Raw genomic sequence first — 13,054 nt, forward strand, 5'->3', positions numbered from 1 at the left:
CGCTGTGTGGTGGAATCTATAGGGAGGCACTATCTACAAGGGGGGGATGTGTGATATCCAGCAGAGGGGGGGCCCCAGTCAAAAGTTTGCTATTGGGCCCACTCTTTCCTAGTTACGCCCCTGATCACATCTAAGTTATGAATTTAGGCTTCGTTCAGATCTGCGTCGGGGTTCCATTCATGGGTTCCATCAGATATTTCCGTCAGGGAAACCCATGAACGGAAACCGAATGAAAACCTTTGCATTACCATTGATTTCAATCGACTACGCTATTGATTCCGCCAAACAAATGGAAGCTTTACGGAATGAAGACAAACGGCGACAATTAGCAACGGAAGCATTACTATTGAAATAAACGGTAATGCAAACGGAAAGCTATAGTTTCCATCTGGTTTCCGTTCGGGTTCCGTTCATGGGTTCCCCTGACGGAAATATCTGCTGGAACGTGTGATCGGAACCCCGATGCAGATGTGAACGAAGCCTTAGATGTGATCGGTAACAGCTCGATCCTGCGTGTTACATGCGTTGGGGGGCCAACTGGGTTGAGGCCCACTCAAACATGTTTTGCCCCCCCTGTGCTAAACACCTAGCTATGCCCATGCTTCCGAGTATTTCCTAGCCCCCTAATTCACCAGACTTGAACCCAATTGAACATCTGTGGGACCTCGATCGTCTTGTTCGCTCTATGGATCCTCCCCCACAGACCCTCCAGCAAATGTGGGATGCTCTGCAGTCAGCACGGCTCCAGATACCGGAGATGACCTACCAGCACCTTATTGAGTCACTCCCAGCCCGTCTAGCTGCTGTCCATACTGCACACGGCGGTTACTCTGGATATTACCCGGTGGTCATAATTATGGGACTTGGCTGTGTACATAAAGCTGGGGAACCTCTTTAAGTTGCTATTTAATAAAACACAATTAAAAATTTTTTGGTTTTTATTTTAGAGATATCCGGATAAGAATTGGGTTAGGTAAATAACCCTGCCAGAGATATAATGCTGCAGGTAAGGGGTGATATGGTGGTGTCCTCCTCTTTTTTCTGAACATCTTTTCCAGGTTTCTTTAGGGTGCGCCGCCTATGACCGGTGATAAAGGTCATATCCAGGCCTGAGGGTTCCCACTGTGACTCTGCAGCGTTGGTTCTACTGCAGGTTAGATGTAAATGGGTGTTTTTCACCTCTTGTTCCTGAATATTATTTACGGGTCACTTCAGGGCGCTCCACAATGACCAGTGATAAGGGTCTTGTCCAGACTTGAGGGGTTCCCACTTTGCCTCTTACTTTTTTTCATTTTGTATTTGAGCCGTAGGGTTTTGGTAATAAGCCTGCACAGATATTATGCTGCAGGTTTCAGTACTTGGGTGTTGTTCTTCTCCTCACTTTCCTGAACATTTCCATGTCCCTTCAGAGTGCGCAGCTTTGACAGGTGATAAAGATCTTGTCCAGGTTTGAGGGGTTCCCACTGTGCCCCTGCAGCGATGGTTTTGCTGCAGGTTAGATTTGATTAGGTGGTGACCTCCTTATCTTCATCCTGAACATTATTCACGGTCTCTTTTGTGTGCGCTGCTTTGATGATAGGGTTCGTGTCCAGGCTTGAGGAATACCCATGATGTTTCTTGAGAGTCTATTGTTGTGACTCCAGATGTTTTTGACTCCATATGATAATGCCCTGACGGGACGATGGTTCTTGATGTTTTTGTATTTATTTTTTTAGTCCACACTGAGGGCATAATGCCACAGGGCTCCAACCAATAACGTTACTATCAGGCAGCAGACTCCGGCATAGATGGCATAGAGGATGTAGCTCTGGAAGAATGTTTGGATTTTCTCCAGGGTGGAGGGTACATGTTCAATCATTTCCTCCTCCTCCTCTGGTATTTTTGTTGATTCCAGAGCATGACGGAAGTATCGCTCTACTTCGGAGGCTTCCCTTGTATCAGTCGGTGTCACTGAAATACAGAAGATAAATAGAAGTAAATAATGAGAATGTCGTCTTCTGTATAAGCAGAGCTGGATCATAGACAGACATAGATTATCAGAAAGAATTCTTTACTGTAAGAGCAGTGCAGAGGCAGGAGGAGTCGCTGATCTAGTATATACATTTATGTGACAGATCAGAATATTCTAGAAAAGAAAATATTTGAGAGACTTTAATCTTTCAGAAGTCTTACCATCCAGATAGTAGAATTGGCGGAGTATGATGTCATCATCATCATCCGTGACCTCGCAGGCATAAGTCCCCTTGTGGCTGGCTCGTGTAGGCTCAATCATCACAAATAGGTCTTCCCCACTATAGATGTCTTTGAAGTAACCTAAATCAGTCGCCTTCATCTATAAATGAAAACATTGATGACATCAGAGAAGACAATCCTCACATGTGGAGTAGAAACGAGGGGGGGATTACAGGTTTGTCTTTGTACTGTAATATAATGGTTATAAATGTAACCTGAATACTTACGTTTTTGGCGTACTTCCAGACGACTGTCGCATAGTCGGGAAGGGGAAAGGACGCCCCGCAGTGGATGATGGTCTTTTCCAGCTCTATCACATGCATTTCCTCAACTGAAAAGACAGAGAAGGGAAACAATGGTCTAACACAACTATAAACTAAAAGCTTTACATGAGATTTATAAATTGATAATAGGAACTTACGGGGACAGGTCACGGGGAGCTGGCAATCCTCCTCAGCACATCGGCTGCATTTAAAGACTCGGGCCGCTTTCTGAAGGCCTGGGGAAAAAACACAGAGAGAGAGGGGTCACATGTCTGAGGTAAATGAAGACCCCCCATGTACATAACGGAGGTCACACGTATCATCCTGTCTAATGACATTACTCACCACATGGAGGTTTGCATTCTGCCGCTGTATGACCTAATGGAAGGAATAGATACGGTTAAGGCTAAATTATGTTGTGTGGGGGAGGGGGAGCGGACAAGAGATGATGGAGAATATATAGAACATAAGTACTGTCTGTATCTCAGAATCTTTAGTTACTTACTTGCGGCACGGTCTTTTACGCCTTTAACAAATTCCGCGATTTTATTTTCAAATTGTTCCACCCAAGATGGCGGAAAGTCTAGAAAAAAATTAGAGATAAATAGAAAGTGATAAACATTGAATTTTGATGTTTTAAAAGCAGTTCAAGAAAAATGTGAGATTTAATGAACTTACATAATTCGCTGATTTGTTTGACTTCTTTTTCGAAGCCCTTCAGATACAATCTGATCCTTTGTATCTGGGAAAAGGCTGTAAAGAGAAGACACATGAGATTTATGCCGGGTCCTGCAGACATTGTATAAAGTGGTCTATGATGGAGATGGGGTTCCTGGGTGAATATTATGTACAAGAGATTTCCTGCTCTGACTGCTGTTAATGCTACAAGTGACGCTTCAGTCTAGCAGGACAATAGCTCAATACTGAGATGACATGTTCTATGTATAAGATGAAGGAGTGATGAGAAATAGCAGCAGATAATAGTTACCTATCACGGTGTCAGTCAGGGGCTCGAAACCCCTGTGAAGCCTCTGGAGACAGTCTACGGCCTCCATCTTCTTCAGCGAGACAGGATATTGGCAGATACTGGCTCTGTCTGCTGGAGTAGTGAAGCAGTTGAGGCAAGATGTCACCACCTCCGCTCCACATAGAAGAATTACTATCTGCAGCCGCAGATAGTACAAAGTAATGAATCGCATGACGTTTCGTCACAAAATCACTTCAGCTTGCGAACCTGAGAAAACAGAATTGTGATGATGAGATTTTTGCTGCAGGGGAATAGGATCCATTGTCCGTGGCCTGTTCCTTCTATCTATTCACTATATACAGGTTGTGGCCGATTGGGTGACATGATATAAAGACATCATATCATTGCCCTGGGGTCCCTAAACTGACAGAATACAGACTGCTGTATATGCCGCCTGATATTCCACATGGTTCTGCAGGTTATTATAGGATTCCTCCTGGTTATAAAGGAAATGTTACCAATAATAACTTTATATTAGAGAATTGCTGATAATGTAATTCTATAATATATTCTTTTCTAGTGACTTCGAGGTATCCAGTACTCACGTGTCACATCCAGCTGACGAGTGACCGATCTGTGCCCAGTGCCATATTCTATACTCCAGTGACATCACAATAGCATTTTACTGGTTTTATAGTAAGACTTCACATTCGATAAACCTATACTAGAATATTCTGGAACCATATAAACATCAGTATAATAATATATACTTATCATTGGCATAGCCATAGGGGTACAGAGATTTTATTTATATTTGGGCTCTAGTGCCAAAGTGGGGCATATAAGGTGACAGCAGTGCTATACATGACACCAGATGGAGGTGGGGGCCTTTGGTGCAGATGTTTTGCCTTTTGGCCTCGGACCATCAAGCTCTGCCTCTAGTGGTTATTACTGGAACTGCTCCTCTACAAGTGCAAATGATAACAGTCCATCCATTCAATATAAGAGCTGACTGACTCCATAGCCTGAGAGTGACCATATCAATAATCTAGTTATAAGCTATGACTTCATTATACTGGGACACTGGAATTCCTTCAAAACCAGCGATAATGGCCAAATTATCAAATATCTAGATAATCTTAGTACAGGAATTATAATGTACACACAGCAGAATCATCCACAGACACAGACATAGTAATTATGCAGTACTCACGTGTCACATCCAGCTGATGAGTGACTGATCTGTGCCCAGCGCCACATTCTATACCCCAGTGACATCACAATAGACAGGTATGACATCACAATAGACAGGTGTGGTGAGGCTGCTGGGTGACATCACTATGGCTGTTCATGGTGCAGGTTAGTCACATGACTTTACCCATCAGAACTGCCGGACGTTACATGTCTCATTATTGTATTTTAATAGGATTGAATTCTAGGATCACATGTGATAAATGTATACTAATATATTCAGAAATTACATAAAATCTATTCCCGAATATATACTAGTCCTTCTCAATGAATTAGAATATTATCAAAAAGTTTATTTATTTCAGTAATTCATTTAAAAAAGTGAAACTCTTATAATATATAGATTCATTACACACAGCGATCTATTTCCAGCATTTTTTTATTTTAATGTTGATGATTCTGGTAATAGTTAATGAAAACCCAAAATTTAGTGTCTCAGAAAATGTGAATATTATATAAGCCCAATTAAAAAAATTAGGGCTCATTCAGACGAACGTGTATCAACAATGGCCGTCACACGGACTCATGTATTTCAATGGGGCCGTTCACACGACCGTTGTTTCAGCGGAGCGTGTGATGGGTCCGTGAAAAAATAGGACATGTCCTATTTTACTGCGCGTCACGCATCCTCCATAGACTCTAGTCTATGGGGGATCCGTGACAACACGTGCCGCACTGGTGTACATCGGATGTGAAAAACTTCAGCCTTACTGTACTAGTGACATGGACAGAAGACCCTCATCAAACACCCTCACCTCTGGTATGAAAAAAAACATCATATGTAAAATTCCACAATGGTGCAAGTATCATAAAGTCGGTGCGCAAAAATCAACCAATCAGATTGAAGTTTATATTTTACTTGTGGAAAGGCATCTGACTAGTTACAATAGCACTGGTTTACTTCATGTTATGGAGGTCACAGGTGGTCGGAAGTGCGGGTGACATTCAGTGAGACATCTGCCCATCCCCCTGCCACCTATACTCCGCTGCCATGAAGGGCGCCAATCCTTCACTGTTATATAAGGAATGGGAACAAACAGACATTTTGCAATATGTCCAAAAATCTCTTGCCCTACCAATCTCCATCACTCCACCTGCAAGAACTGAGTTTTACAATTCTTGCATCAAAGTTGCAGTGTGGCGCAACTGTATGGGAGTCACATGTAACTTTCCAGAGTTTATTCTGTTAAAAAAATAGTTTGTGGATGTATGTGATTTTTTATGTATTATCGAAAACATATAAATATACACGACAATGGTTTGCTTCTTATTTACATAAAAAAATTGGAACAAAAACATTGCATGACATGGAAATTTCACTCATTCTTGATTGGGCCCCCGGGGGTCTCTATGCGGGGCCCTGCTTGCTACATTATATTATATATGCACGTTCATAAACACATGACCAGCAACAGCTTTTATTCCGTCCATACACAATCCAAAACCATCAATACGTTTTTAGTAGAGAGATCAATGACTACTTAAGCCACAAGGAGGGCAGCGGCTTATGCCATCTTTCTAATGCTACATCCAATATGAGCTAACTATGAGTATGGTGCCTGTCGACCATTACCGCAATAGCTGCACCCCATTGAATTCAATGGATTTGGAGGGATAGGGGTTGTATGAGGTAAATAAAATGGCATGCAATTCACATTGGCAGCCCTCTCGTTCCGGGCGTCATGCAACGCAAATAGCGATTTAGCAATAGAGACCTACCCCTCATGTATTGATACGGTCTCCGAGAAGAAATGTCTTTGTTACCCGTAGCAACCATTTATGTGACCACTTTTCATCTTTTCAGTGCAGTTTAGAAAATGAAGGCAGAAGTCTAATTGGTTGCTATGGTCACCAAGCCACTTTTTTCTATAGACAGTTCTAATATATTAGGTCCTGTAGATCTGCGGGCTCAGAAATCTGGCCATTATATCACCCCAGTCATGGTCGAGGATGATAAACTTAGAACAAGATTGTACACAAAGGAAACAGATAAAAATACGCTTTTAAGATTTGAAAGTTGCCTCCCAAGAAATAGGATACGTTCATTGCCTTTTAGCCAAATGATCAGGGTGAAGCGTATAGTCGAGAATCTATCCGATTTGGATCAATCGCTAGAGACGATGAACTCTAACTTTATGAAAAGGGGTTATCCCAAGCGATTACTGCAGTCACATAGGAATAAGGTTCTCACCATACCTAGGGAGGATCTTTTTGATAAATCGAAGCATTCTATACCAAGAAGAATCCCTTTTGTCTCCACGTACAACGATTTCAGTGGAGATATATCCAAAATTCTTACTAAACCCTGGTGTATTATTAAAGTCATATACGTTTGAATAACCATTGTTTCCCTATTAGAAAGAAGAAACTTGAAACTTGATTTGCCCGTGTCTAAACATTTTTCCGAACAGGGTCATACTGAGAAAGATTTAAAAGGTATGATCTCAGACCATGTCCCATCATCCTGGAAAGGAGGTGATAGACATATGATACTTCATAAACGTGAATCAAAATGGATTTTCCTAATGAACACATTGAGGCCTAATGGTCGTAATGTGGAATTCAATGTGGCCAGGATTGCTTCTTAATTGCCCACTGCCTCTTGGAATCCTCTCTATGTCCTCTACAGTATTAGTTTATGATACATTTATATACATTTTTGTAATTGATACATGTAAATTTTATGTTTAATTATACTTGTACATTTTTGAATATACTAATTTATATTTATATGTTTGTTCTTTTAGATTGCAACCTTACATCAGGACCGCTCTCCAATATGCCGTATAGATGTTCAGGACAGGAATCATTATAAAAACTTCATCGTCATCTCTTTCGATTTGTTTTGGGATTGTTCTACAAGTGTGACATTTTATTGTATATATACTCTTATGTTATTTTCTTTTATTGATTTATGGCAAATGGTGTTAGGATACATATATACTTCTTTATATAGTACTCAGTACTTCCCTCTTGCTAATGGTTTCAGCATTGAGGCTCTGCCGATCCGTTACATGCTATGTGGTTTTAGTGGGTTGTACCATGTCCACGAAAGTTGGTTATGGGATTCCCACGAACCCGGATTGAGGTTCGTATTGACCACATAAATGTGGACATAGTTCCTCATATCCACGTGTGGACCATAATTTTGTTCTGCTGTTCCCTAAATATATAGTATATCTTGTCACCTAGATATATACAATACTGCTATTTGTCATATATCTCTGCCATTTACCTTTTCTAGAATCCTTTCGTTTGATGGGAAGATTTTCCCGATATAGAACGTAGAACGTTCCAACACAATACATGACCTGGCTATCCTAACATGTAGACTCACATACTAGGTTTGTTTTTCTATTAACATCTTGTTGCTAGACAACGTGAGACGCTTACCGGGCCTTGTTTTGTCATGCGTGGTCTTTGCCCGTGTGATTGCATGGCGTTGCATAGCAACATGCGACTTCCGGTTTTCGCTGACACATGCGTACTTGATATCCAGGAACGCAGAAGACAGCACGATGATTACCTCACTAGATACATCTTACAAACTAATTGTACTGAATATTCAAAACATCCTGGATCGTCGATTGGTGAGCGGTCCTGTAGCTCCACCTTTTGACACAGCCGTGTACTTTTTGATTAACCTTTAATTAGGTATTTTTCATATTGTATGTTTGTATGTTTATATTTTTATTATGATGCACTTGTCACTTTCACTTTATGTATCAATTTTATCTTTTTTGATACCTTAATCTATTTGTGTAACAAAGTTTTTGCATGTTATGTATTGTTTTAATGTATTATAATGAGGCTGATGAATGCCAGTGTAACATTTGTATATATATACTCCCACAAAACTTTGTATCACTATGCTTGAGAAAGGTCCTATTGCGGGACGAAAACGTTGCATTTTCTAGATGTTGACTAAATAAATTACAGTTTTTTAATCGTCTTTCGGAGTGCTGCAAGATCTTCTTTTGAAAATTGTATTTAGTCCAAAGGATCAGGACTACTTGCTAAGCATCCAGATATAAATTTTCCTAGAGTGAGTGCTGCTCCTTTCCTTTTTTTTTTCTATATATATATATAAATAATGGTAAAGAAGCAGCACCGTTTCTCAAATTCGTAAAATTAGGGTGCAATATTCCCGTTTGGACACGTGACCAGTGTCCCTAGATACTTAGTCAAACCCCAAGTCCCACAATCTGAAATAACCGGCTGTCTACCCATCATCCTCCAGCAGGACTAAAAAGAAACTCATACAAGGGGCGCATCACCTGCAGAGCTTACAGTAAACAACTAATTGCAACTTCATATTTTTGCCAAAATTATTTTGTTTGGTTTCATTTCAACATTGTTTCACGTAATATATTCCACTCCTATACAAATAGCCATTATCCCACTCAGGTACACATCTGGAGAAAATGTGCGTTAATCTCACAATGTGTTGATTTATACACAGTAATATCACGGACATATCGTGAGACTCCCACCTTTTAATGGGTAAGACAGCATCACTATAACTGATCACCATACAAGTACTGAGTTCCCTATGTCACTATTTTCTGGCCAGGCACTTATCCACTGTTGCCACATAAATATTAGGACATCGAGAACTAGCAGTATATGACCCACTTGGTTGAGATATTCTATATACTTTATTGTATGGGTAGTGAATTTGAGTCTGCCCTAATTATACTACTCCTATGTTGTATCTTGTCCTGTGCTGTATTGTATACCACGGTATTAGTACTAGAGTCTTCTTATGATGTGTTTTTAAATGTATGTTATTTTCTATCAATAAAATTTATATATTCTTGTATACTTAGACGCTATAGCTCTCTTTCTTCGGTATGGTTCTATAATTATGGAGCAGTCTATTTGATATAATATGGGGGGAAGTTGGTTCTCCAAACTTTACCTAGCCTGTAACCAACATATGCTTAGAGTTTATCTATCTACAGTAATAATCTGAGATATATGATGAGGGAATCCGTATCAGGTGAGTCTTTGTGTCTTGAGAATTAAACTGTTTCAATCTGTAATAAAAAAAGAACTAGAATTAGAATTAATAACAAATGACACAACAATGTTTCACAAAAATATTTAGGGGATATGCACATAATATCTAATCCCCCCCCCCCCAACACAGACATGAAAAGGAACCACCCGGTGTTAGGTTAACCGTTCCCTATCCAATCCCCTTCAATTTGAAGTCGACATTTAGGCCATAAGGACGTAATGTATTTATTTTAAAAATCCCTTGTAATGCCTCTTCAGTTGAGCTCCTCTGTTGCCCCCACGTCTGGGTTTTAAAATGTGATCAATAATCCTAAACCGCAGATCTTTTTCTGTGTGATTAGTCTCAGTAAAATGTTTAGATACCGGCAGATCTAATCTTTTGTTGTGGATTGTTAATCTATGATTATTCATCCCTGTTTTAAAATCAAGTGTTGTCTCTCCTATGTAAAACAAATTGCAAGGGAATTGTAGTAAATAAATGACATGGTCCGATGTGCAGGTCAGATAATGTTTGATCCGAAACTCTTTTCCAGTAAATGGGTGAGTGAACATCTCCCCTTTCAACATACATGAACAGTTGATACAATTTAAACACGAGAAGCAACCACATTTTTTAGTTCCGAAGAACGTCTGTCTAGTCTCCCTGGTGCTACCGACATCTGCTCTTACCAACTTGTCCTTTAGATTATGTGATCATTTATATGACATTTATGGTGGTAAATCGGACTCTGGAACATGTTTTAGATTACTTTTAAGTATTGGCCAATGTTTACGCATTATTATTGCTATGTCGTTTCTCGATTCCGCGTATGTGGATATGAATGGTATCCGTCTTCATATATCCTTTTTGGTGTTACTCTCTCTTCTGGAGGAGAGCTCTCTGGTGTCACTCTCTCTTCTAGAGGAGAGCTCTCTGTCTATTCCCATCACTCTATCTCTGTATTGTTGAACAAGCTTTTTTTGGATAGCCCCTGGAGACAAATTTCTCACCCATCTCATCCAGTCTATTATCAGTTTTTACTTCGCACTCCACTATACGTCTCACCCTCAAAAGCTGGCTCTAGGTGAGTGTCCTTACTAGTCATCTAGGGTGGTTACTGTCAAATTTCAACAGGTTATTTCTGTCCGTGAGTTTAATATAAATGTTGGTTGTCAATCTTGTATCAAGATTTGTTATCGTGGTATCCAGAAATTGTATAGATGTGGTCGACTTGTACCACTGTAAATGTAATATCCGCATCTATATTATTAATAAAGTCATGGAACATATCCAATTCTGCCGTGGTGCCCAGCCAAATGAAAAAAATTTCATTTATGTATCTCCACCACTTCAGAACATGTCTCCAATGTTGCCATATAAATGTTGGCCTATGTGGTTGCCACATTGGTGCCCATTGTCGTCCCTCTTCGCTGTATGTAGAACTGATCTCTGAATAGGAAATAATTCTGCCTCAAGACAGCCTCAAATAGTGAAAGGAGAAATTCAATGCACTCAGGTGTGTATTCACTTGTAGATAGAACTTTGTAAATTCCTGACAGTCCCCTACTGTGGTCAATCGACGTGTCTAAAGTTAACAACATCGAACAAACACAGCAGGGCCGTCGTAGGGATTTGTAAACCTTTGATTTTAGACAAAAAATCGGAGATGTCTCGTACATAGGAGGGCACCTCCATCGCGTACATGCGGAGAATGCTGTCCAAGAAAATAGAGATGTTACCAAAAATTGACCCAATGCTAGACACTATTGGTCTCCCTGGCGGTTTAATAAGGGACTTGTGTATTTCGGAAGTATGTATATGGGTGTTATAGGATATTGTACATATAAGAATTTCTTTAGGCTTTTATCAATGTCATTTGTGAGTGCTCTATCGAGTAATCTATCAATGTGTTTCCCTATATTAAACTTAGGGTCAGCTGTTAACATACCGTAGATGTGTTGATCTTGGAGCTGTCTCATAATCTCCTCTGTAATCACTTGTATCCATCACTACAACTGCGCCCCCTTTATCTCCCGATTTGATGGTAACATTCCTTTTCTCTCTCAATTATGTAAGTGCCTCTATCTCTGTTGCAGTTATATTAGGCTGTTTGAATTTGGTTGTCTTAGAATTCTCCCTCAGGCTATTAATGTCTAGCTTAATGGCTGTCATAAAGGTTTCAATGGCTACCACATTACCAAAGGGGACAAAATCACTTTTCAAGGAGAGGTCAAAGTCACTAAGTCTTAATTCTCTAGGCAACTCAACTCTAGGCTCATGGTTTTGTTCTTAATGGTACAAAAAAATTTATGCAAATCCAATTCTAGTTTTATATATATATATATATATATATATATTAGTTTTTATTAAAACTTATTTGAACTCTTTGAGATACAGCTGCTTTGTATCCTGTATACAAATCAGCTGTATCTAACGTTTAAACCTGAATACGTCAAGGTCGACGGGACTGACTGGTTCAGTGACAGCGGGTCCTGCGTGCCTCTGACACCTAGGTTATCGATCACATCTAAGTTATGAATTTAGGCTTCGTTCACATCTCTATCGGGGTTCCGTTCATGGGTTCCGTCAGATATTTCCATCAGGGGAAACCATGAACGGAAAGCGAACGGAAACCATAGCTTTCCGTTTGCATTACCATTGACTACGCTATTGATTCCACCGAAAGATGGAAACCTTACGGAATGCAGACAAACGGAGACCATTAGCAACGAAAGCATTACTATTGAAATTAATGGTAATGCAAACAGAAAGCTATAGTTTCCGTCTGATTTTCGTTCGGATTCCGTTCATTGGTTCCCCTGACGGTAATATCTGACGGAACTCGTGATCGGATTCCCGATGCAAATGTGAACGAAGCCTTAGATGTGATCGGTAACAGCTTGATCCTGCATGTTACATGCGTTGCGGGGCCAACTGGGTTGAGGTCCACTCAGACATGTTTGTCCCCCCTTTGCTAAACACCTAGCTATGCCCATGCTTCCGAGTATTCCCTAGCCGGCTAAATTACCAGACTTGAACCCAATTGAACATCTGTGGGACCTCGATCATCTTGTTCACTCTATGGATCCTCCCCCACAGACCCTCCATCAAATGTGGGATGCTCTGCAGTCAGCGAGGCTCAAGATACCGGAGATGATGTACCAGCACCTTATTGAGTCACTCCCAGCCTGTCTACTGCTGTCCATACTGCACACGGCGGTTACTCCGGATATTACCTGGTGGTCATAATTATGGGACTTGGCTGTGTACATAAAGTTGGGGAACCTCTTTAAGTTGCTATTTAATAAAACACAATTTGTTTTTTTCTGTTTTTATTTT

The 13,054-nt window shown here is 40.3% G+C and overlaps 1 protein-coding gene across 1 annotated transcript; it reads right to left on the minus strand.

Annotated features, from left to right (window-relative positions):
• Positions 1-939: 939 nt before the first annotated feature.
• Positions 940-3,727, minus strand: LOC142661493 (sperm acrosome membrane-associated protein 6-like). The gene is made up of 8 exons (XM_075838900.1): positions 3,484-3,727; positions 3,174-3,248; positions 3,001-3,078; positions 2,841-2,873; positions 2,654-2,731; positions 2,460-2,563; positions 2,173-2,332; positions 940-1,950 (listed from the first exon to the last, which is right to left on the minus strand). Exons 1-8 carry the CDS (start codon positions 3,692-3,694, stop codon positions 1,712-1,714), a joined length of 978 nt encoding a protein of 325 aa, XP_075695015.1. The 5' UTR covers positions 3,695-3,727; the 3' UTR covers positions 940-1,711.
• Positions 3,728-13,054: the final 9,327 nt, after the last annotated feature.

The sequence above is a fragment of the Rhinoderma darwinii genome, chromosome 10 (genome assembly GCF_050947455.1).
Source record: "Rhinoderma darwinii isolate aRhiDar2 chromosome 10, aRhiDar2.hap1, whole genome shotgun sequence".
NCBI classification, from domain to species: Eukaryota; Metazoa; Chordata; class Amphibia; order Anura; family Rhinodermatidae; genus Rhinoderma; species Rhinoderma darwinii.

Bases quoted from the DNA above. Each gene is read 5' to 3' on its own strand.
- LOC142661493 (XM_075838900.1), bottom strand. From the start codon at position 3,694: ATGCGATTCATTACTTTGTACTATCTGCGGCTGCAGATAGTAATTCTT. The intron at 3,079-3,173 runs GTAAGTTCATTA...ATTTTTTTCTAG, and splicing joins CAAACAAATCAGCGAATTAT to ACTTTCCGCCATCTTGGGTG. The intron at 2,333-2,459 runs GTAAGTATTCAG...TTTCATTTATAG, and splicing joins TCTGGAAGTACGCCAAAAAC to ATGAAGGCGACTGATTTAGG.